The sequence below is a fragment of the Chenopodium quinoa genome, unplaced genomic scaffold (assembly GCF_001683475.1).
Source record: "Chenopodium quinoa cultivar QQ74 unplaced genomic scaffold, ASM168347v1, whole genome shotgun sequence".
Taxonomy (NCBI): domain Eukaryota; kingdom Viridiplantae; phylum Streptophyta; class Magnoliopsida; order Caryophyllales; family Amaranthaceae; genus Chenopodium; species Chenopodium quinoa.
In genome coordinates this window covers 3,596,100-3,622,087 of record NW_018743292.1, presented here as the reverse complement: position 1 = coordinate 3,622,087, position 25,988 = coordinate 3,596,100, and the positions used below count along the sequence as shown (strand labels likewise).

General features: G+C 38.6%; 4 protein-coding genes, 1 long non-coding RNA gene and 1 pseudogene across 5 annotated transcripts; 1 reads left to right on the top strand and 5 right to left on the bottom strand.

The window, feature by feature from the left end:
- Positions 1-1,233: 1,233 nt before the first annotated feature.
- On the top strand, positions 1,234-5,130 carry LOC110736457. The gene is made up of 3 exons (XR_002514242.1): positions 1,234-1,634; positions 1,763-1,840; positions 4,974-5,130. It is a non-coding gene; the product is annotated as an uncharacterized LOC110736457 (long non-coding RNA).
- Positions 1,835-6,174, bottom strand: LOC110736456 (wall-associated receptor kinase-like 8). Its single transcript, XM_021916673.1, has 3 exons — positions 5,193-6,174; positions 4,940-5,097; positions 1,835-3,437 (listed from the first exon to the last, which is right to left on the bottom strand). The coding sequence occupies exons 1-3, from the start codon at positions 6,172-6,174 to the stop codon at positions 2,223-2,225; spliced, it is 2,355 nt and encodes a 784-aa protein (XP_021772365.1). The 3' UTR covers positions 1,835-2,222.
- Positions 6,175-6,826: 652 nt separating this feature from the next.
- Positions 6,827-10,008, bottom strand: LOC110736454 (wall-associated receptor kinase-like 8). Its single transcript, XM_021916670.1, has 3 exons — positions 8,996-10,008; positions 8,695-8,871; positions 6,827-8,516 (listed from the first exon to the last, which is right to left on the bottom strand). The coding sequence occupies exons 1-3, from the start codon at positions 9,927-9,929 to the stop codon at positions 7,321-7,323; spliced, it is 2,307 nt and encodes a 768-aa protein (XP_021772362.1). The 5' UTR covers positions 9,930-10,008; the 3' UTR covers positions 6,827-7,320.
- Positions 10,009-12,791: 2,783 nt separating this feature from the next.
- LOC110737225 (zinc finger MYM-type protein 1-like) lies at positions 12,792-15,266 on the bottom strand. The gene has a single exon (XM_021917592.1). It carries the CDS (start codon positions 15,264-15,266, stop codon positions 12,792-12,794), a length of 2,475 nt encoding a protein of 824 aa, XP_021773284.1.
- A 4,577-nt stretch (positions 15,267-19,843) lies between these two features.
- Positions 19,844-23,173, bottom strand: LOC110737224 (annotated as a pseudogene).
- A 491-nt stretch (positions 23,174-23,664) lies between these two features.
- Positions 23,665-25,654, bottom strand: LOC110736453 (serine/threonine-protein phosphatase 7 long form homolog). The gene is made up of 5 exons (XM_021916669.1): positions 25,611-25,654; positions 25,381-25,520; positions 25,218-25,305; positions 24,686-25,120; positions 23,665-24,604 (listed from the first exon to the last, which is right to left on the bottom strand). The coding sequence occupies exons 4-5, from the start codon at positions 25,079-25,081 to the stop codon at positions 24,200-24,202; spliced, it is 801 nt and encodes a 266-aa protein (XP_021772361.1). The 5' UTR covers positions 25,082-25,120; positions 25,218-25,305; positions 25,381-25,520; positions 25,611-25,654; the 3' UTR covers positions 23,665-24,199.
- Positions 25,655-25,988: the final 334 nt, after the last annotated feature.

The following is a 25,988-nucleotide window of genomic DNA, read 5'->3' as shown; positions in this document are numbered from 1 at the left end:
GTCGGGTTTTGTTAGGTCGGGTCACTTTGGTATCCGATCAGGCGATCAATATTAAAATTATTAAATAGAGGTGATTATTGGGCGGGCCGGAGCTAAAAAATTATGCCCACTTATCGGGCCGGGCCAAGCTTCGAGCGGAATTTTTGTGCCCAAATCTGCCCAAAATGGTCGGGCCGTGCGGGCTTTTCATGCTGGGCCTAAAAAATCAACTAAATATACATAAAAACGCATTTTCAAACCCGCCCAAAAAAAAATTCGGGACGGACCGGGCCCAACCCGATTTCAGGCCAAAAAACACGCCCAAAATCGGGACGGGCTAACTTTGATCACCTCTATTATTAAAAAAAAATTAATTTATTTTTTAAATTTTGTTAATTTTGTCCAATAAGATAGTGACACGTGGATCCTTAGTTGGAAAATAGGTCGAAATAGAGGAGGCGGTGATGATAGCTACTGATTTTACGTTTTGAGGTGGTATTTTTAATTTCGTAAAAAAAAGCGGTTAATTTGAAAAATGGTGTATTGGAGGTGGTTTTTTTTAAATATAAAATGTCATTATTTATTTACTCCGTATTTATTTTTCAAATTTTAAGCAAACAGAATTAAGAAGATTTTAACAAAATTCAGTAATACGAGTGGAGTACTACTAATAAGACTAAGGTGAAGCGAACAAAACTGAACTCCACTAACACAAGATAGCTCAAGTGGTTAGAATTAGGGATGTCAATGGGGCGGGGAGGGACGGGGCGGATGTTGGCCTTCCCATCCCATCCCATCCCTACCTAAAATTTTCATATCCATACCCATCCCCATCCCCGCTGCGGGTTTAAAATTCATCCCATCCCTGCCTTGGCGGGTACAACTTCAAAACCATCCCCGCGCCCGCCCCTCACTTGGATATCCACCCCCATCTAATTCCCACCTAAGACCCGTCTAATCCCCGCCTTCCAAATACATAATCCTTCTTAATTAATAAAGATTACAAAAAGAAAAAATTATTATTAATATTACACATTTTTTATTTATAAATAAGTGTATTACAAAGTATTATATTTACTACATTATTTTACATAATTTTTTTTTATAAAATAGTATAAAAGTATATAATTTTGTTTTTAAAAATATATAGATGTGGGTATTGGGCGGGTACGAAGTGGGGCGGGTGGGAATGGAGCGTAGAAGTGGGGCGGGTACAACCTAATATCCACCCCCACCCCATCACCCATGGCGGGTATGGTTTTTATCCTCATCCCCGCCCCATCACCCATCAAACCAAGACCCATCTCCGCCCCAATTGGGGCGAGGATGGAGCAGATCTCTTATTTGACCCGTCACACTAACATCCCTAGTTATAATTTTCTTCCCAGTCCTCCGGATTGATTCTCATCACTCGCCACTCGCCTCTCCAAACCAAAAAAAAAAAAAAAAAAAAAAAAAAAAAAAAAAAAGATTTTACTCCGAATGTGAAAATAGTGTAATTTCTTATTGAAATCTTCCTGATTGTTAACTAAAAATCCCTCAAATTCGTCGAAAGTACTCCGTAAATATTTCTATTGTTATGAATTCACAATCACCATCTATTACTCTCCATTTAAGGGGATGGAAAGAAACATAAATTAGCATTTTCTTAATAGGTGAGTTGCTTTGACAATTGCGTTGATTATCGGAAAATACTGCCTTAATTCTTTTCGTATTTCCACTTAATCTTTGATTAGTCTATTATAGTTGCGTATCTAATTACAAAAGGTCGCTTGATTTCCAGGTTTGATAAAATTGCCAAAAAAATAGCATGAACTTCTGGCTTCTGCGCGCCAACTGTTTGATGAAATGCCTGAAAGAGGTATGTGAATATGCCACTGCATTAATGCTAGTATGTTATTATTTCATTATTTTTTCTTCCTTGTTTCATGTTTTTCTATTTCTTTTTTGGCATTGTTGTTTTTGTATTTCTTTGAACTATTTATAGATTGTTAAATGTTTTACTTATAAATGAATCTTATATATATACTCAACAAGATTTGCACTTTTCTAATTCATCCAATTGATTTTATGAGTTTTTAAGTTTATTTGACAAATTTCGTAACAATTTGAGGAACAATATAGGAATGCAAGACATATTGATCTGTATTGAGTACATGTATTTTAAAGAAGAAATGATAAATGATAAGACTTCCTTCAACTTGAATCGAAAGTGTAAGTAGCAAATGTCGAAGATATCAGTGTCATCTGGGACTGAATGACCGAGGCAGTTCACTAGGACTGGAAGAACTATTTTCTGGGGAAGGGCCATGTTTTACTATTTCAGTCCACACTTCTTGGGACTTTGGCCATTTTGGAGTATTTGTTTGAGGCAATTGATGTGATCTGACCACTTCTATTTCTTGTTGAACTTCGTTCATGGTGGGTCTTTTCTTTCCTTCCAAGTTTAAACACCTCATTGCGAGATTGGCAATAACAAGGAACTCTTCCTTTGAAACCTCCTCTATGATTTGAGGATCTATAATGTCCAGCAATTGAAAATTTTTCATGTGGGAATGGAACCATGAAATTAAACTTCTGTCTTCTTCATTAGTTGTGCGTAGAGGCTTTTGTGCAGTTAAAAGCTCGATAAGAACCACTCCAAAACTATAAACATCACTTTTTTCTGTATATTGGCCTAAGTGAAAGTATCCTGGATCCAAATAACCAAACGTTCCCATAAGACGAGTAGTTGCATGGGTTTGATCAATAGCGACTAATATTGAAGTCCCAAAATCTGATATTTTTGCCCTGTATTTGTCATCCAACAATATATTGGACGACTTGATGTCTCTGTGAAAAATAGGATTAGAAGATGATGAATGCAAATAAGCTAGTGCTCCGGCTGAATCAGAAGCAATTTGCAGGCGCATTTTCCAAGTGATTGGAAAGTCCTCATTTGGATTATGAATATGATGGAAGAGATTTCCATTTTGAATAAACTCATAAACTAGTAGTGGAACTTCTGTTTCCAAACAACATCCTAATAACTGAACTATATTCCTGTGGTTAATCCGTGATAAGATTACCATTTCATTGATGAACTGTTGTAACTCTATTTCGTTCACTATGTTTGTCCTCTTTATGGCAACAAGTTTTCCTTCACTCAACATTCCTTTATACACAGTGCCATGGCCACCTTTTCCATGTATCCTGTCCTTGTTAAAGCCATCAGTAGCTCTGTATAACTCATCAGCAGTGAAGATTTTCATCCCTGCTATAACACTTTCACTACAAGAAATTTGTTGCTGTAACAACATGCCACTGTTACGCTCCAAGTTTTTTCTTTTTTGCAGAATTTGTTTTCTTTGTTTAGTAATTGCATACAAAAACCACCCAGCTAGGAGCAGAAGTATTGTTCCCAGGGATGTGCCAAGTCCTGTGGTATAGGTTGCAAAAAATGCACGTATGATCAATAACTATGATTTCTTGAGCTAATTCATTTGCATCTAATCTTATAAAATAAACTAAAAATTCTTACGAGTAGCTGTAATGTTGTATACAGCTAAGTTACTCCTTCCCTTCTCCAACAAGTGTTATTAAGTCTATTAGTGAAAATAAAAGTATCAAAATTCTAATATCCCTTCATTTTCATGTTTCTAATGAATAATAGACAAGACATAAGAAGAAATCAATCTTGTTCGGGGCGTATTAGTTAAATTTAAACCCACAAGATGTTCTTAAGTAGTATGCCTATCTTTCTACAGCTGATTACTCTTTGAATACATAACAGAGAAACAATTCAATTTGTTGCCTCACCATTCTAAGTGAAAACATAAATTATAACTTCTAGGTAATCAGAATTTGGATTCACCAGGAAGCTACAAAAACACGCATTTATGTATGTTTAAGCAATTAAGCTTAACATCTTCATTTGTCTCATTGATTGGGTCACCCATGCTTGTGATTTAAGATTTTTGTTCTCTTCACTTTATTCTTATTGCTTGTAGTTTATCTTTGTTAAAATCAAACTAGATCAAATTAGATGAAAAAATTCAGGTTTGACTAGAAAAATCAGACCAATGTAGAAATAATCATGAAGAACCAGACTTAGACCAAACATGAAAATTAGACTAAATCAGAAACTCACACACCAGGTTCAGACTAGACCAGAACTTTAATAAATTTAGGTGAAAATAAACACCTTTAGGTGAAGAGAACATAGCCTGACATTGTTGTTGTACCGACATGATTGAAGAATGAAGTCAGATTAGAAAGACTGTTCCGGATATTTCCTTATTGAAGTGGTTAAATCTCTATCCACTTTCCACCGTTCCAGATAGATAAAGGTCTCACTTAAATATGTTTTTTGTTACTTTGGTTGAAGGACCAATCATTATGAGTGTTCCTAAGTAGACTTTAATTGCTTGTGGTAAGAAGCCACTTAGGGTGGCTTTGTTTTGTCAGATCAATTTTGATATTTATATCCACACTGGTTAGAAATAATGTGTAGATTTTAAGTTTAAAATTGAAAAATTTCAGGATTCCCCCTTTACCTTCAGGTTTAAATATGTTCATAATTTTATCTCTAAACTATATGACTGTAACTAGTATTGATCCTGAAAAAAAAACCCAGTATTGATCCTCTTAGGAAGTGGGTGGTGAATGTCCTGGAATATGGAGTTAAAACAATAATCAACATACTAACATATTATCTACATGGAATTTATGAGTTTTTGGAAAATACGAAAAATATAGGTGAAGATAAATAATTATAGAATCTTGGTTTGTTGTCTTGTTGTAATCATCTTTTGCTTTTGTAAAAACTTGAATGTAGTTAATCTAGTTATGCAGCCCTAGAGCATCATTCAATGTCTTTTTAATGTCGCATTGTCAGTAAAATTTCACTTTGACAGTGTCAACATTTAGGAAGGACTTATTCTTTAAAAGTCAGATGAATTCAGAAATTACCAATTATGACATCTTTGAAGCTGTTTTCTGAAATCTTCACACAGCCAGCTCTAGACTTGAATCCGTCACCAGAATATCCAGTTGGGCAAGAACATCTGTAACTCCCTGGAATATTTTTACAGTCCATGCTACATGGGCTATTTGAACCAGCAGCACACTCATCAATATCTGGGAAAAAAGCAATTTGGTTGTTAAAATTTGAGTAACCATCAAAAAAAGAGCAGGGAAAACAGGGCAAGTCTGATAAAGTATGGGGTACCAACCTGTGCAACCTGGTTCTAGGTAAGGATTGCCCTCGTAGCCAGAACGACAACTGCAGTGATACTTTCCCCCATCTGATTCAACACACTCACTATTTGACTGACAAACATACGTAGTAGTGTTCTTTTTCGCCTCTTTGCAGGAAGCACTACGTTCAAAAGCCCAATCAAGCACTACAGGGACTCTCTGCATGGTTCTCTTGAATACTGTGCCATTTGGTGTCAAATCTGAAGCCCCGCTAAAACTGAAGCTACCCTCTCTAGCAAAGAAAGCGTAGGTACAAGGCTGAAGTTCACTAATTGTTTTATTATGGGGATTTTCAAAGAACCTGTAAAGATCAATTTTGAACTTTTGCAAGCCAACTGGGACGGATGTCTGGCAACAACCTAAACCTGAACAAGATCCTGGGATCACCTCATTTGTTTTATCTGGCTCAGCACACATTGCCATGCAACCAGCCCCATAATAAAAGGGAGTCTCATGAGACTGATTCCCTCTATAAACACCAATCATTGCATAATCATTACAGCCAATAACTGTGAGCTTGTTTGCTGTGTGTGATATAGTAAAGGGAGAACCCACTATGTTTAAGTCCCCGAATCTCTCTGGGATCTCATTCACCTGGGATCTGTAGCACTTGGATGCTATCTTATTCCGAATCACTACTTCGGTCTCTGTTATTTCCACGATTTCCCTATCTTTTAAATCAGGGGGTGTCTCAAGGAAGGATTTCGGTGGGTTGTAGGTGTTGTCACATTTGATCATGAACCAGGCATCAAGTGCGCATTCTGGACCAATGCCAAAGGGGTATGGGATGGTTAGATTGCCACACTCCCTCTGACAGCCTTGTTTGGTGGTGTTTCTTGCTGTGAGCATGTTTTTAGGTATTATAGCTGTGTTGTTGCTGGCAAGAGTGGCTAGTGCTATGGCTTTCATTGAGACCAGCAAGAGGAAGAGGAGAAACCATGGAACTGAAAGACTCATTTTTACAATCCTCAAAGTTCAATTACCAAGTTCTCCATTGACAAATCTATTACTTGCATTGATAAAATCAATTACCTCAGTTAGAAAACGTCCATTGTGCAGAAATTGTCCTGATTTAGCATATACTATTTGTGTATGGTAACATCGTGCGTGACTTGAAATAAGAACACTTCTCTCATAGAGCAACTTGACATCCGAAGAATACTTCTATCTTAGAGCTTGAGTTGCTTACAAAATATAATTGCTCTTGGTCACAGAAAATTTCATAATTCATGTAATACACAAAGAAAAGGAAATAAAAGAAACAGCCTGAAGTTCTTATTTGCCATATTGTTATAATAATGTGATCTGTTTTCAGAGACTGAGCTTCACTGCACCACTTGGTTATTTTATTTTTATCTATTTGAATAAAGATAAGTATGCCTTCATGACGCTTTAGACAATTGAAGCACTCTATACTTTTCACAGGATTGGCTGTGCACTAGCAAATATTAAATTTGTTTATGGATAGAGAATATACGTAAAACAGTCTTCTCTAAGGTTTGAGTTATTTAATTTTTGTAAAATAACATTCTTAAAATATCTTGTTGGTTTCTTAAATTAGGATTATCATTCTAGCCTTATACTAGATATATAATGAATGTTTTCTCAAAAAAAAAAAAAAAAAAAAAAAAAAGATATATAATCAATGAGTAACAGTTTTATAAGAAAAGTAAAGTTTAGTACTCAGATTTTTTATCCTGAACCTATACTGGCTTGAAGGGGGGGGGGGGGGGGATAGCTAGATAGCAACGATAGTTAACTCGTTTTATTTTCATATATGGAGTACTTGCTAATAAGGTAGGCTTAACCCAATACAGTGCACACTGCACAGACTTGTTCACAAAGATGTTATGGTCATTTCACATGGTGTAAAGATGGTAAATAATTACATAACAACTTAAGAGTTCATTTCATTCAATTAGTATGAGACTAGAATTCCTAAGCTAGAATTGAAGATAAACAATAGTTAATTACGTAGATCTTTTCAGTTAAAATCTTTTCAACTGTTTTCCGGCCAGATTTTCCTAGTTTATAGTTTTTTCCCTTGAATTCTAGACTAACTGAAAGGCTATTCCATCGTCTATTAGACATGTAATTTTACCATTATCGAGGATTGAATAACAGTGACATTTCAGCAGAATTTAAAGAGCTATTCTCTGTGTAAAACGAGCTAGAACTTAAAATCCCATCATATGCATGTTTAGTTGTTCCAGTGTGCTCGGTTTCTAGGCCATTCTTTCGATTTCTTTCGGGGATATGAAGTGTCATTACTCCCTCTATCTCTATTAGAACTTCTTTCATGGTTGGTCTTTTCTTTCCATCCAAGTTTAAACACCGCCTTGCGAGATTAGCAATAATGTGCAACTCTTGCTCTGAACCCTCTTGTAGGACTTGAGAATCGATAATATCGAGCAAACCAGTATCATTCATATGGGAAAGGAACCAAGATGTCAAACTTCTGTCTTCTTTTAACGTAGCACGTATTGCTTTTTGTCCTGTTAAAAGCTCAACGAGGACTACTCCAAAGCTGTAAACGTCACTCTTTTCAGTGAATTGACTTGATTGAAAGTACTCTGGATCTAAATAACCAAAGGTTCCCATGACACGAGTGGTTACATGGGTTTGGTCTATAGAAATCGACATTGAAGTCCCAAAATCTGACAACTTGCCCCTGTATTTATCATCCAAGAGTATGTTGGAGGATTTGATATCTCTATGAAGGATAGGAATAGAAGATGATGAATGCAAGTAAGCAAGTGCTCCTGCAGAATCAGAAGCAATCTGCAATCGCATTCTCCAAGTGATAGGAAACTCTTCACTCGGGTTATGGATATGATGATGGAGAGTTCCATTTGGAATAAACTCGTAAACTAATATCGGAACTTCAGTTTCCAAACAACATCCTAGTAACTTCACTATATTCCTATGGTTTACTTGTGATGATATAACCACTTCATTGATAAAACCTCCTAACTGACTTTCATCAACCACTTTAGCCTTCTTTATAGCAACAATTTTTCCTTCACTCAACATTCCTTTGTAAACTGTTCCTTGACCTCCTTGTCCAATTATCCTGTCTTCATTAAACTGGTCTGTTGCTCTTTCTAATTCGTCAGAAGTAAAAATCTTTAGTCTTGCTACTACACTTTCATCAGTAGCCATCTGCTGTTTTAACAGCAACCCGCCATTCCGCTCGAAGTATACAGCCTTTTGCTTGACGATCCTTCTCCTTTTGATAACAGAAGAAAACCACCAACCAACAAGGAGCAAAATTATTGTTCCCAAGGATATTCCTAATCCTGTAGTTCACACAAATAAAGATTAAAATTATTACATCATTACCTCCGTTACAAAACACAATGATTTTTTCCTTGCATCAAAAACAAAAAACAAAAAAAATTTCAATGCCTATGGCATAATCGCTTGACATGTTCTGCAGTCATCTTTTAACCATACACAGATTAACAGATAAATTACCTAGAGTGATTTTCTTGAGGGAGGATGAGCTTTTGTCTAAATTCTTTATGCAGCCGATCCCAGATTTTAATCCGTCGCCAGAATATCCTCTGGGACAAAAGCATCTGTAACTCCCTGGGGTGTTAACACAGGCCGTGGTACATGGATTATTTGGACCAGCAGCACACTCATTGATGTCTGTGCGAAAGTTCAACAAAAATGGAGTGCTTTACTTAGAATCAAATTGAAAATTCTCCCTTTATATTAAGACTCAAAATAATTAGGACACAAACATCAATTCTGAAAATGCTGTAGACTGTACCTTTGCAACTGGATTGAAGATAAGGATTTCCCTCATAGCCAGGGAGGCAGCTGCAGCGATATCCTCCCAGATCTGTATCTATACATTCAGTATTGGACTGACAAAGATATGGTGTAGCAGTCGAATTGTTTTTTTTCGCCTCTTTGCAGGAAGTATTAAGTTCTACAATCCAATCAAGCACAATAGGGGCTTGCTGCAGGATTCTGTTTTGAACAACACTAGTATTTGTCATGTCTGAAGCTCCACCAAATACAAAGCTTCCATTTCGAGCAAAGAAAGCATAGCTGCAAGTCGACTGATTAGTAAATGAACGGCGGTTTTCCAAGCTAAAGAGCTTAATAGAGAACCCTTGCCAGCCATTTAACACAGACGTCTGACAGCAACCTGACCCCAAACAAGAACCTTTGGTCACCCCTTCTGAATTGCACAAAGCAATGCAACCACCCTTTTCATAGAGTAAATTCTCTCCAGAACCATCAATCAGTGCATACTCGTCACAGCCAATGACTGTGAGCTTGTTTGCTGTTGATACAGTAAAGGGAGAACCCCACATATCTAAGAACCCTGAAACCTCAGAGCTCACATTCCCCTGTGGATCGAAGCAACGTGAAGTTACCTCAGTATTCCGGATAATTATCTGGGTCTCGGTTATATCCAATATGTCTGTATACCTTCTAGAACCAAATGGTATCACAGGGATCACTTTAGGAGGGTTGTAAGAGGTGTTGCATATGATACCAAACCAGCCTTGAAGGAAACAATCGCTACCAATACCGAAGGGGTATGGGATGGTCAGGTTGCCGCATTTCTGCTGGCAACCGGGTTTGGTGGTGTTTGCGGCTGTAATCATGTTTTTTGGCGTTATTGAAGCGTTGGTGACAATCAAGGTGGTTGCACCCATTGAGAGCAAGAGGAAAATCCATGGAAGATGCATGTTTACAATTCTATAAGCTATTTTAGTCTAGATAATTTTAATATGGAGAAAAATATAAGTTAAAATTGGTAGGGGTTGGTGTAGCACATGAAGATTTTCAACATCATTAAGAGCCACCAAAGAATTAAATACTAAGAGGCAACACGGCTTGGGTACACCGCAGACTTCATAACATACGACCATGATATAGCTCACACCGTGTTGGTTGAGATTATTTATTTATTTATTTATTTATATCCTTGAAGTTTTCATTACCATCTCCAGTTTAATAATTTTGTGGAATAGAAGAATTGAAAAACATTACATGTACTAGTGGAACGAAAATTGACTTTGAATATTTGTATGACCTCTCTTTTTCTCATTCTAAATGACGGGTAACCTTTACAGTTAACCAAACATTTTCGGAAAGTAATGCATAATAAATCTTTCTTATAAACTTAAGAAATTTCTTAAGAAAAGAACTGAATGGCAACTTGTAGTATAGTATTATAAATTTATAATCACAATGAGAATTCCAGCCATATTTTCAATAAGTCTAAAATGGCACCTCAGTTAGACTTATATACACGTTATGAGTAAAAAAAAACCAACAAAACGCAAGTTGAATAGTTGATGAATATTTTTTTAAGTACATTAGCATTTAGCAATACCATTTAATTGAACTTCCCATAGGTTTGACAAACAGTGTGCAAGCAAAGTGTTGGTTTTTCACAAGTTCTTGGCAAAAATGGGCATAATGTACTTCGTATATTTTATAGTTTTAATATGAAGTACTCCATAACATTTTATATTGACAGTTCAAATTTTTTATAGTGACTAAACGGCTAATAATGAAATTTATGAGATGTTAATTCATGTTAGCTCAAAAAACCAGAGTTACCGTAGCTTGAGAAAGAGAATGTATTTTAGGAGATTGTACTTTTAGGAAACATAAACTCGAATTATGATATATGGAGTAGCGTATTACAAGTCATAATATGATTTTACAGGAGCATAATGCCGAGGAAAATACATAAGTGTAAGTAATTCATCAGGGTTAAACTCAATCACCTGGAATTGAATAGTAAAGATACTTCAGCAGAGCTTGAAGATCTATTTTCCAAGTAAAAAGTGCTAGGACTAGAAAAAACACCATCACTTCTTGTTTCTGTTAGATTATGTAAATAATCTAGTATGTAATTAGTTTGTAAATTACTAGTTTAGCCTTAACCCTAACCTAGCTTACGCTTGTATTATATACTGTTTCATGATCAATGAGAAAGGCACGGCAAATATTCTCTCATGGTATCACGAGTCTAGGTTTTTCAATCCGAAACCCTACCTCTCTTCCGCTCATCTAATCTTCTTCTTCTTTTCTTCTCTAATGGCTGATTCTAGCAAGCTACATCCGGCCACACTTGTTAGCAACATCAAGACATGTATTCCGGTTACTTTGGATTACAAGGGAACTCAATACAACCTTTGGAGAACTCTCTTTCAACTTCACTGCCGCGCAAATATGGTAATTGATATTATCATTCCTCCACTGGTTGATCCCTCTGCTAAGAAACCCGAACCTTCTGCTGCTGAATTGGCTTTCTCGCAACGTCTTGATGACCTTGTCCGCCAATGGATATATGGGACAATATCCATTGATTTTCTCAACACCATTGCCGACCCCGATGACAAAGCGGTCGACGCTTGGAAACGTTTGGAGAATTTCTTTCTAAATAACAAGGCTGCTCGTGCTATGACCCTTGATGCACAATTCACAAACACCAAGCTTGAACAGTTTGAAGGTGTTAAACCGTACTGCTCACATCTGAAAACCCTTGCGGATAATCTTAGGAACGTTGGAGATACGGTCTCTGATCATCGAATGGCTCTGCAATTATTGAAGGGTCTCACCGATGACTACAAATCCTTTCGATCCTCTGTTCGACACCTCGATCCGCTGCCTTCCTTTAAGGCATTGCGCTCCATGCTTGAATTGGAAGAGCAGAGCAATGCATCTGATATTCCTGATTCCGGTGAGGAAGCTCTCCTCTCTCAAACCTCGCAACCAGCGTCGTTTCCGCAACAGGGGAGGGGTATTTCTGCGACTGACTCTGCTCGTGGAGGTGCGCCACCTGCTCGCGGTGGTCGGAAAATTAAAGGGAAGGGTGGTAAGAAGAGCAGCGTCGGCTCCGGTGGCTGGCACAACCAGTCCCAGCAGTCAGCACCGCAAGCTCAGCCCTCAGCGCAGCATTCTCAATCGGGGCAGCAGGGGTGGATGTATCCCCCCCCCTTGGGCTTATTGGTCTCATCCACCATGGGCCACTCCCCCATGTCCGTACCCTTCACAGGGTCAAGGCCCAATGCAGTGGGGTGGGAGGCCTCAATCACAGCAGCCCGGTCTTCTCGGTGCTCGTCCACAGCAGGCATATTTCATGTCTTCTCCTCCTCCTTCTTCCTCGGGATATGTGCCAACCAACATCGAGCAAGCTATGCATACAATGTCTCTTGCCGACCCGAATTACTACATGGATACCGGTGCTACTTCACATATGACAAACTCTCAAGGTAACTTGTCGTCATATTTTCATTTGAGCAAAAATAATAATAATAATATTATTGTTGGTGATGGTAGCAAAGTTCCAATTCATGGTTATGGTCACAAATCCTTAAACCGAAACACACTTCAACTCAAAAATGTCCTACACGTGCCCAGTGGCGTCACCAGGATTTTCGAACTGTGGGTTCGAAACTTCCGAAATTTGAAATCATAATTAACAAAGGAATAAAAATACAATAATTAAATATTCAGTACATAAATAAGTTCAAACTATGGATTACAAATAGATTACACATAGAAAAATGAAAAGAAAAAAAAAAAAAAAAAGACTACAGAAGCATTCTTCGAGTCTTCATACTTTGGAAGCGTTCCAATACATCATCATCACTAACTCTTGAAAATAAATCTCTTTCAAGAAAAGTGACTAAATTATCATTCAATAGTTGATCACCCATACTATTTCGCAACTTATTTTTTACGTATGTCATTGAGGAAAACACTCGTTCCACGCTTGCTGTTGCAACCGGAAGGATCAATGCTAGTCTTATAAGCAAGTAAACTAAGTTGTAAGTAGTATGCTTATTTGTTTCAACAAGCATCATAGAAAGCTCATGAATACCCTTCAAGTCTCCAAACCTTGCATCTTGGCGCACATCATTAATATAAAATTGAAGCTCATGACGAAGTGCAGTCATCGTCATATCATTAGTTGGAAACTCTTTGGGATATAACTCAGCAAGTCTCAACAACTTTTGCATATCAAATGCCGCAAATGAATTGATCGGGTTTAAGCATGACACACAAATAAGTAACTCCATATTTTCTTCACCAAATCTACTATTGAGCTCTTGGAGTTGTAAATCAATAACACTTATAAACATTTCTACCCGAAATCGATGAAGATTTGAAACTTTGGCAAAGAAGCGTCTTGACCTTCCACGAGGAACATACATATCATCCATAGTAGGAACTTCTACATCATGTTTAACACAAAAACAAACCACAAGATGTAAAAAGTCTACCCACCCATGGTCCCTCATTTGTTGTAATCCCTCCTTTGTCAATTTAACATATGTCATGGCATTAACAATATCTTGGTCCCCCTTTTGCAGAGCTTGACACAATTTATCAGTAATCCCAAATATTTCGGACATCAAATGTATCATAAATACAAATTCAAATGATTCAAATGTAGACATGACAGTGATAGCCTTCACGCGATCATCCTTATAAATCTTATTTGATCCAATCTTCTCAAGAACTTTAACAATAGTAGCATACAATGCGGTAACATTTGAAACAGTTTTGTAATGTGATCCCCACCTAGTATCACCAGGCCTACCTAAGCCATGTTCTTGGTTTAAACCTTGCCCACTTTCAATTTCTCCTAGTTCTAATGCTTGTAGAATATGTTGAGATTGTATTTCTCTTATCATTTCCCTTCGCTTACAAGAAACGCCAATAATATTCAACAAAATAGCAAGTTGATCAAACAACCAAATACAATCATCATTATCCTTAGCAACAGCAACAAGGGTTAATTGAAGTTGGTGAGCAAAACAATGAATATAATAGGCTTGTTTTGTTTCATTCATGATCAAAGTCTTGAGACCATTTATCTCCCCCCTCATATTACTAGCACCGTCATAACCTTGTCCACGAACTCTAGACAAACTCAATGAATATTCCATAAGCAAAGACTCAATTGCACTCTTTAGTGACAAAGCAGTAGTATCCTTAACATGTACAATTCCAAGAAACCTCTCAATTATCTTCCCTTTATTATTGACATAACGCAAGCAAAGGGCCATTTGTTCCTTTTGAGATACATCACTAGATTCATCAGCCAGTATTCCAAAATAGTCATCCCCAATATCATCAATAAGAAGTCTAGTGGTTTCTTTGGCACAACAATTAATAAGTTCTTTTTGAATTGAAGGACTAGTCATTCGATTATTTCCCGGGGCATTACCTAGAACAACCTTTGCTACCTCACTATTATTATCTGAAAACCATGTTAAGAGTGCAAGAAAATTACCCCTATTCCAAGATTCTTCACTTTCATTATGCCCACGACAAGCTAAACCTTGATTTAAAAGAAATCTAATACATTTCAATGAATAAGTCAAGCGAGATTTGTATTGTAGTTTAGCTTCCTTGGAATAAGTGCAAAGAGATTCAGCAACTGATGTCTTTGGGTTGATAAACATACTATATTTCTCATTAGCCTGATTATGGAAACTACCAATACCACCCACATGAACATCAAATCTACCAGTCTTATTCCATCCTCTAAATCCCCCTTTAATAAAGGAATCATTAACAGCCAAAGAATAATCAACTTTATCAGTGAACAAATAGCACACAAAACAAAAAGCCGCATCTTTCTCAACACTATATTCAAGCCACTCATATTTATCAAACCAAGTAACATTAAAACGGCGCATACCTCCAACTTTTCTTTGAGGAAAATTATGTGTGCGTGGATCACAACGTTTCTTTGTAATATAGCCTCTCCTTACGGCATCTCGATCATTAGGAGGATACTCCATAATTGGAATTCTTTTTCCAGGGTCATGTGGAAGAAGATCAACATCATAAATGCGAGTATCATCGGAGTCAATAGTAGTATTTGGAACACTTGGACCTGTGTTCTCAGGTGGTGGAATTGTTGCAGCAATAGGAACCTCATCATCATTAGGAGACACATGTTCTTCTATTGGAGGATCCCTTGAACTAGGTGAAGAACAAGTTGAAGACTTTTGTGACTTCCCGGCACGTTTCCAAAATGACTCTAAACTCATGGTATAATAGGTATATCGTATATCCGTATACAGGGGCGTTGCAACTAGTCTGCTGCACACAGCACACACATGATAAATGTTGAAGGAAATCAATGAATGAACGAAATAGCATATGAAATTATGAAAACTAGAAGGCAGAATAGCCGGGCTAATGCTGTGACTTCTCCTGGCTCTTATAGAAGTGTACTTATACCTCTATAGCTCTACCTTATGTAGAGGAGTTGTATTATCACGTTTAATTCTTAGTCGGTACAAGACTAATTATAATCATCTAAATAAAATCATACCAATCCAAGCAATAACATCAACCACTCTAGCTAATTAGAAGGTAGAAATTAGATTGTTTATTATTCTTGATCAACAAATAGTTAGAATGTTTACGATAAGATATTGAGCAAGGTGAGGCCATATGTTGAAACTTTTCAAGAGAATGTTTTTATGCTACGAGGTAATTAACAAAGTCTAGCCCATTCAACATTCTTACAACTTTTCAGAGGTAATTAACAAAGTCAAGCCAATTTAACACTCTTACAATTTTTCAAGAGAATATTTATACTTGAAATATAAGATAATTATAACCAAATTTCAGCAATTTACAAAAAATTCTGCAATTTGTAATGTATATTAGCAATTTAGCATATGAATTTCAAGTATTAGCATAATAGCATATGTATATGTATATTAGCAATTTAGCATATGAATTTCAATTTTCAAGTATTAGCATATGTATATGTATATTACTATATTAGCAATTTAGCATATGTATATTAGCAAAAAATCCCCAAATTCACTTACCCCTACATACGGTGGGTCTGCTCCGCCACGGCGCCACTCAGGGGCGGAGCTACGGTGGTCAGCTGAGTGGCTGACTAGTGACTACTGGCCTACTGCCGACCTGCCGTGCTGGCGTGCTGCGGTGCTGGCTGAGTGCCTGAGTGGCTGCTGCGGACTTCTGCGGTGCTGCGCCCGTGCGCCGGGAAGAGAAGGAGCCAAGGAGGAAGAACGGGAAGAGAAGGAGCCAAGGAGGAAGAACGGGAAGAGATTAAGAGAAGGAGGAAGAAGTTAGGGTTTTGCAATTTGGGGGAATGAGGAAGAGGAAAGCTGGAAGCAGGGGATTAGGGGAAGCAGGATGAAAGGAAACAAAATGAAAAAATAAAAGTGTGAGTTATGGGTTTCGAACCCTGAACCCACAAACTCTTGTATCATTGTATGATGAGAGGTAAAAATAACCACTGGGCTACAACTTTACTTGTTGCCATATAATACACAAATATTCTATTTAAACCTATTTTGATTTTTTTTTTTTTTAAAAAAAAAGTTTTTAATTTTTTTCAAAAAATCAGTGGGTTCAATGAACCCACTTGAACCCACCGTGGCTCCGCCACTGCACGTGCCTAAACTTATCAAAAATCTAATTTCTGTTAGAAAATTCACTATTGATAATCATGTGTCAATTGAATTTGATCCGTTTGGGTTTTCTGTGAAGGATTTGCAGATGGGGAGCAAAATAGTGAGATGTAATAGCCATGGCGATCTTTATCCCTTCTTCAATGATCGTCAAGTCATTTCCAATTCTATTCCGTCAGCTTTTGCAGTTGTTTCTCCTAGTGTGTGGCATTCCCGTTTAGGTCATCCGGGAAATGCAATTCTTAGCTCTTTACGTAGTAGTAAACTCATAAATTGTAATAAGGCTACAAATCACGTTTGTCATTCTTGTCCTTTGGGGAAATTAATGAAATTGCCATTTTATGATTCTATGTCTTTTACTACTATGCCCTTTGATATTGTTCACAGTGATTTATGGACTTCTCCCATTGTTAGCTCTCTTGGTCACAAATTTTATGTTCTATTCCTTGACAATTACACGAATTTTCTTTGTACTTTTCCTATCTCATCCAAATCCCAAGTTCACAACTTGTTTCTTCGTGTACGAACATATATTAAGACTCAATTTGAAAAAGAAATAAAAGCTTTTCAATGTGACAATGGCACGGAATTTACCAACACTCCATTTCAAAAATTTTGTGAACAACATGGCATGACCTTTCGCTTCTCTTGTCCATATTCTTCTCCTCAAAATGGCAAAGCCGAAAGAAAAATCAAAACGATCAACAATGTTGTTCGTACTCTTCTTAGTCATGCCTCCATGCCTCCTACCTTTTGGCATCATGCTTTAGAAATGGCCACATACCTTCATAACATCATTCCTACCAAACTCCTAGGCTATAAATCTCCGACTCAAATTCTATATCAAAAACATCCCGCTTATTCTCATCTTAGGGTGTTTGGTTGTCTTTGTTACCCTCTATTTCCTTCCACTAAAATTCACAAGCTTCAATCTCGTTCTACTCCTTGTGTTTTTATTGGTTATCCGTCTAATCATAGGGGCTACAAGTGTTTTGATATCTCGAGTCGTAAAATTATAATAGCTAGGCATGTTTGGTTTGATGAGTCGATTTTCCCATTTTCTAAAATTCATACCCCAAATGAACATACTTATGATTTTTTAGGTGATGCCTTAGGTCCCCTTCCTCTCCCTATCTTGCGGCAGCATCAGGAGCAGCCTGCTGCTACCTCACCCACACGGGATCCAGCAAGCGCTGGAGTGGGGAGGGTACATCAAGCTGCTGCGTCTGCTCAGCCCGCACAACCCCCTGCCCCACACAGCGCGGTGAGCGAGGTAGTGCAGCAGCAACACGAACCCTCATCGCCATGTTCTCCCACTGCTGCCTCACCCTTATCACCCCCTTCTCCTCTTGCTGCCACCCCTGTGTCACCACGGCAGCTTGCTGCCACCTCTTCCCCATCATCACAACCGCATCTTTCCCCTCATACTTATGTTCCCGCACCATCCCCAATGCCCACGCACTCCATGGCTACTCGTAGCAAGCATGGAATTGTGAAACCAAATCCCAAATACCAAGACCACACACATCATACTACCACCTCCATATCACCCATTCCAAAGAACCCGATTATCGCTCTTCGTGACCATAATTGGAAAATTGCTATGCAGGAAAAATATGATGCTCTTATTGAAAATGGTACTTGGAAATTGGTTCCGCGACCACCGAATGTGAACATAATTCGGTCATTGTGGATTTTTCGGCATAAGACTAAGTCTGATGGGTCTTTTGAGAGGCATAAGGCTCGCCTTGTTGGTGATGGTAAAACTCAAAGGGAAGGCATTGATTGTGATGAGACTTTTAGCCCGGTTGTTAAACCGGCTACTATTCGGGTGGTTCTTAGCATTGCTTTGGCTAAGTCTTGGCAAATTCATCAATTGGACGTCAAAAATGCTTTCTTACATGGTAATTTGAATGAAACGGTTTACATGTATCAACCTATGGGATTCAGAGATCCTAATAAACCTGATCATGTCTGCTTATTAGACAAGTCACTTTATGGTCTCAAACAGGCACCCCGTGCGTGGTACAAACAGTTTGCAGATTTTGTGGCTACTATTGGCTTTGCTTATAGAAAATCTGATACCTCTTTGTTCATCTATCACCATGGTAATGATACTGCTTATCTACTTCTATATGTTGATGTTATTGTGCTTACTGCTTCATCGGAATCTCTCCGCCGACATATTATTTCTCGGCTCAGCTCTGAATTTGCAATGAAGGATTTGGGTCCTCTGAGTTATTTTTTGGGTATTGCTGTTACTAGAGGTAAAAGTGGTCTATTTTTATCTCAAAAGAAGTATGCGCAAGAAATTTTGGAAAAAGCAGGAATGGCAAATTGCAAGCCTTCAGCTACTCCTGTTGACACCAAAGGCAAATTGAGTACTTAGGAGGGTGCTCTGTATGACGATCCTACTTCTTATCGACGCCTCTGTGGTGCTTTGCAGTACTTGACATTCACCCAACCAGATATCTCTTATGCAGTTCAACAGGTTTGCTTATTTATGCACTCGCCCCGTGTTGAGCACATGAATGCGTTGAAACGCATTCTACGATACATTAAGGGTATGACAGATTTTGGTTTACAACTGCATAAATCTCCTATTTCTACCCTTGTGTCATACATGGATGCAGATTGGGGCGGGTGTCCGGATACTCGTCATTCCACATCGGGGTATTGTGTATACCTTGGTGACAATCTGATTTCTTGGTCTTCAAAACGCCAACCCACTTTGTCTAAGTCTAGTTGTGAAGCAGAGTACAGAGGGGTTGCCAATGTGGTCTCCGAATCCTGCTGGATTCGCAATTTGTTGCTCGAGCTATTTCTTCCTATTTCGAAAGCAACATTGGTTTATTGTGACAATGTTAGTGCGATTTATCTCTCTAGTAATCCGGTTCAGCATCAGCGCACTAAACACATTGAGATGGACATTCACTTTGTTCGTGAGAAAGTTCAAAGGGGCGAAGTACGTGTCCTACATGTGCCTTCCCGATACCAGATTGCAGATATCTTCACCAAAGGTCTGCCTAAGGTTTTATTTGATGATTTTTGGGACAGTCTAAGCGTTCATGGTCCTCCCGCTTTGACTGCGGGGGAGTGTTAGATTATGTAAATAATCTAGTATGTAATTAGTTTGTAAATTACTAGTTTAGCCTTAACCCTAACCTAGCTTACGCTTGTATTATATACTGTTTCATGATCAATGAGAAAGGCACGACAAATATTCTCTCAGTTTCACTGAACAATTGCTTTGATTTTGGCTCGATTTGCTCGTTTGCGTGGGGCAAATGAAGTGACAACACTGCTTCAATCTCTAGTAGAACATCTTTCATGGTGGGTCTTCTGTTTCTATCTAGGTTCAAACAACGATTTGCAATTTCAGCAATAATGAGAAATTCTTCCTTCAAATCCCCTTGCATGACTTGAGAATCTATAATATCGAGCAAACGAGAGTTTTCCATGTGGGAAAGAAACCATGATGTCAAGCTTTTCTCTTCTTCTGATATACTTCGTATTGCCTTTTGTCATGTTAAAAGCTCAACAAGAACCACCCCAAAACTGTAAACATCGCTCTTTTCAGTATACTGGCCTAGTTGATAGTATTCTGGATCCAAATAACCGAATGTTCCCATAACACGAGTGGTTGCATGGGTTTGATCAATAGCAACTGATTTTGAAGTCCCAAAATCTGATAACTTTGCCCTGTATTTGTCATCCAATAGTATGTTGGAAGATTTGATGTCTCTATGGAAGATAGGAATAGAAGATGATGAATGCAAATAAGCAAGTGCTCCGGCTAAATCGGAAGCAATTTGCAATCGCATTCTCCAAGTGATTTGAAATTCAGAGCTTGGACTATGAATATGATGATCGAGAGTTCCATTTGGAATATACTCAAACACTTGTAATGGGGTCTCATGTTCCAAACAACATCCTAATAACTTCACTATATTCCTATGATTAATATTTGATAATATGATGACTTCATTGACAAAATCTCCACACTGATTTTGATCAACAACTTTGCACATTTTTATGGCGACAATTTTCCCTTCACTCAGCATTCCCTTATAAACTGTACCTTGACCGCCTTTTCCGAGTATTCTATCCTCATTGAAGTGGTCAGTGGCTCTTTCTAACTCATCGATGGTGAAGATTTTTATTGCTGCCACAACACTTCATCAGTAGCCATTTGTTCTTGTAATAGAAACCCGCCATTTCGCTCAAAATTTTTAGCCTTTTGCTTAACTATTCTTCTTCTTTTTATAATAGTAGAAAACCACCAAGCAACCACAAGCAAAACTATTATTCCCAAGGATATGCTTAGTCCTGAAGCTCAAAATAAACATAGATTGAAATTACAAATTGAATACTAATCCTTATATTTAAATCCAAACAGTTCAAAATCGCAGTGTTGCCTTACTTATATAGATTGAAATTACTAATTGAATACTACTCATAATTTAATAAATTAAGAGATTACCAATAGTTAAGAATGAGCTCTTATCAGTAATTCTTATGCATCCAATCCCAGAGCTTAATCCATCGCCAGTATAACCATCAGAGCAAAAACATATGAAACTCCCCGGAGTGTTAACACAGAACGTGGTACACGGATTGTTTGGACCAGCAATACACTCATTGATGTCTAAACAAAAGCAAGATGGAATTAAACCAAGTTTCTTTCTTCTCATCGAAAATCCAACAAATACGGAAGGAAGACAGCATCAAGTGTGACTAACCTGTGCAACCGGGCTTAAGATAAGGGTTTCCCTCGTATCCAGGGAGGCAGCTGCAGCGATATCCTCCCTCCGCAGTATCAATACATCTGGTATTTGACTGACAAAGATAAGGATTAATACTAGAATTGCTCATCTTCACCTTTTTGCAGGAAGTATTGAGTTGTACGTTCCAATCGAACACTATAGAAACTTGATCCAGGATTTTATTCCGAACAACATCAAAATTATTCCTTGTCAAGTCAGAAGCACCACCAAAGGTAAAGCTGCCTAATTTACCATAGAAAGAATAGCTACAACTCTCTGGGTCACCTCCAGCACTAATACCATGAACAGCTAAAGCGAAATTTTGCGAGCCAAATGGGATGGACGCCTGGCAGCATCCTCCCAGACACGAACCCGGAACAGGCTCAGTTTTACTGCACAGGGAAATGCAACCAACCCTTAGATGATCCCCAATATAGCCTCCAGAACTATCAAACACCCCGTAGTTATTACAGCCAATGACGGTGAGCTTGTTTGCAGTCTTTGAGATAGTAAAGGGAGAACTCCCTATATCTAAGTAATCTACTAACCCTTCCCCACTAGGGCTTATTTCATTTCCCTGCGAATCATAGCAAAGAGTGGCCATGAAAGTATTCCTGACCGTTGTTTGGGTCTCAGTTATATCCAAGATGTCGCCAAAGCCGTCTACAGAAGTGAAGGCTCTAGGAGGGTTGTAGGAGGTGTTGCATATGAGATTGAAACCGTATGAACCTGGAAAGGAGCAATTATAACCGATGCCAAAGGGGTATGGGATTGTTAAGTTGCCACATTTCCGTTGGCAACCGGATTTGGTGGTGTTTGCTGTTGTGATCATGTTTTTGGGTATTACCATAGCGTTGGTCCTGACCAACACTGTGGTAGCTCCCATTGAGGAGAGTAGGAGTAGAAGCCATGAATACAAAAGATGCATGTTTAGTTGTTTACAACTCAAAATAAATTTCAGCACTCCTAGTAGAAGACTTATGTTGGACTAGGGGAGGAGAGGCTAGAATACATAATCGTCTAGTAGTGTCGGGCTGAGCGTAGAATTTTCTGATATTGTTGAAATGCATTTGTGGCTAGAATACACATAATTTCAAGTATCTAGATATATAATATAAATATTACTTCCTCGTATCCAATGCCTTGAAATCTTCATATAATACCATCTCCAATGGTGAGATTTGAGTGAGTGTTTTTTAGGGGAGAGAGTATTTTTTGCAAAGGATACCAATAAGTTGTTAAGTTTAGTTCTCAACTTCGAGTCTCATTTGACAAAAAGTGTGGGCCCTTTATCAATATTATAATATATTTTGTAATTTATTTAAGTTTTATTTTTTTTTTAATTTTTTATTTGAAAAACTTACAATATGGATTTGGTGAGCCATAAATTGAAAGTGACATTAGAGAGCGTCACCATTGAGAAATTAGACTTCACATGAGTTGCTAAATTGCTAAGTGGGTTGGGTATCACCATTGAAGGTAAAAAACAACTCATTTTGTATTTCAATACTCAAAGTTGAGTTTCACCGATGGAGATGGCTTAAGAGTCTGTTGGACTTGAAATGTGGTTGTAACATGAGCTACTTAAATGCTTAATATACCATTTCAAAAGGAGTGGGCGAGATTTTAATCAAAAAAAATTTGTATCACTTTGACACTATTTTAGGTTTAAGGACCAACTCAACTAAAAGTTCTTTTAAGCTGATTATGGTTGAGACTCGGAAATAAGTTTTATATTCTATCACCATTTTCATGATCAAACATTAAAAACTTTACCACAAATTCTTATTAATATATATATATATAAAAAAAAATGTAATGTAAAATGTCGTTGGATACGTCTCAATGAATAGCTTTATAATATCAAAATAATTTTTTGAATGTGTAATTAACGATATTAATGGTAAATAAATTAAAAAAAATGAGATATGCGCTTAATTTTGGAAGTGATGGAGCATATAATATAATCACACCTTGCATAATTACAGTCCATTTGGTAGGTGGTAATTAAAAAAAAAAAAATTGGGTGTAAATCTATAAAAAGCATTTATTATTGAGAGTAATAGGAGAAGCCATGAGAGATACATGGCAACAAGCAAACAACTCAAAATAAATTTTGGCATTTTTTAGCAAAATCTCGTTGACGAAGGAACGTTTTTCCAATTTGAGCTCTAAACGTAAACTAATGACAAAAATGGTTGCGTGGCAAAACCATTTACCAAACTAAGCTTCCAGGGTAAATCGCTGTCTCGGACAGCGTTTTACCCCTGGTTTTTTTTTTAAAAAAAAATTCAACTACAACTATTTTATATGTTCAACATAAAGCGCTGACTCAGACAACGCTTTATGCTTGAACATAAAACGCTGTCTCAGACAGCGCTTTATGCTTGAACATAAAGCGCTGTCTGAGTCAGCGCTTTTCTGCTGGAAACAGCAACCAGCATCCAGGCAGAAAACAAGCTTCAGCAAACAGCTTGCATGCTGCAGTCCTCCAACAGCCACCACAACAGCCAGCTCCACAGCCCTACCCCACCACCGTCGACCACCAACTCCGCCACTCCCCACCACGTACCACCACCATATTCTGGGAGTTCCGTCAACTTTAAGCACTGCAGAAAACTCGAAACAGCCCAACAACAGTCCAACCACCAAATTAACTTCAAAGCACACACGGAGTCATTCAAAAAAGATTTATTATATTAATTTCATAAGTGTTATGTACATCATTACACAAAATAACAGGGAATACAACAGATAATACTAGCCCGACTCATTTATTCGGGGTAAAGGTCCTGCCTCCTGAGTGTCGGCCCTCCGTCTGACACGTCGCCGCCTGTAATGAGTGACGGTGGTGAATGGGTCTCGGGGCGGTGGGGGAGTCAGCTGACTGGACGAGGGGTCCTCCTGGGTACCAGAGGGCGCAGTACTGTGGATGTTGTAATCCTCTGCGTGTCTGGGTGACGTAGGATCACATCCACCGCTGCTCTGGCCGAGATCGAACTGTGAGTTGCCATCATGACCGTCCCGCCGGTGGGCGAGATGAGCGTGACCATATCTCCGTAAGGTAGCGACGCCCATATCTCGCACCTGCTCGACCTGGGCTCTAGTGGGTCCGCACTCAAGGGAGACTGATAGCGCATAAACCATCGCCACCATATCCGCCGCCTGCAGTAATCATCGATCAGTCAGATCTATGGCATACAAATATGGAAATTGTTGAAAAGGAGTAGAAAAATAATAACTCACATATCCGCTAATGATGTCATATGCTGGATGGTAATGTGTGGATGGTGGTGCGTAGCTGGGGTTGATGAAGCGTCGTGTGATACGCCTGTACCACACCATGTACGGATCGTCGGGATCCATAGCCCCCTGCATTAGATCACCTCCAACGATGAACTCCAACCGTTGCTCCCATAGCTGAAGGAAACGCCAATGCTCCAGCGCCCAGCTGGTCTCCCCCTTTCCCCGACGATCAATGCCGTGAAGCTGTACACTAGTGTCACACCCCTGTGGGATAGTCTGGCGTAGTCCAAACTGCCTCATGACTCGGTCGGGCAGGTGACTCTCCACAACCTCGAAACAGATCAGGGGGACCCTAGCACGCCACTCCGCCTGATGGTCTAGCAGATTTAGAGGCATGGCATCTACCAAGTCAGGTACATACGGGTCCCATGTCACCTGTAAATACACATCAACAGTAATATTATGAATATGTTAGTTCGCAACAAGTACAATGTTAAAACAAAAAAGCTAAAACTGTATTTTAAATTGTTACCTGGTCCTCGGTGAGTCGGTCTAGGGCGTCTCGGTAATACGGAAGACCCCTCGCCGCATGAGCATGCGTCAGCCTGGGTACCACCCACCTAATATCGAACAATGTTTCAGTTAACAACCCCGCGCATTAAATAAAGCCTAACTCAATGAAAGTTGTATCGAACCTGCAACCATATGCCTCATCCGGTGTAGGGAGCGGGGGAGCATCGTACGCCTGGTACTGGTCGTCCTGGTCCTGCTCCCCCCGACGGTGTATCGCAGGTCTGCCTGGTCTGCCTACATGGATATGCTCCCAAGCCCAGAACTGGCACACAGAGACACAAAACTAGCTTCAGTATGAAATATGTAAGTGCGTGGTGAAATAGTTTTTTTGGTACAGAAATAAGTGAGGTACCTGGAGGACAATCAGGGGACCTCCAATCTCGTTAGCACCTACGTGGGATGTTCCAAATGTTATTAAATCAAAATGTTCCAAATGTTATTAAATCAAAATTTTCTATTACAAAATAATTCCTCCATCTACGATTACAACGAATTTCAGTTAACAGTCATGGGTCCTCTGAGGGTCTCGATGGACACGTTGCCCGGTTATGGCCCTGAACGTGACAACGGTCATCGGGTCTGAACCAATACTACTATGAACCTCATTGCCGGTCTCAAACCTCATTTTAATGTGTACGTCAACGGTCATCGGGTCTGAACCAATACTACTATGAACCTCATTCATCAAATCATTCATAGTCATGTTCGGTTCTAGTGTTAGTGGTTCCAT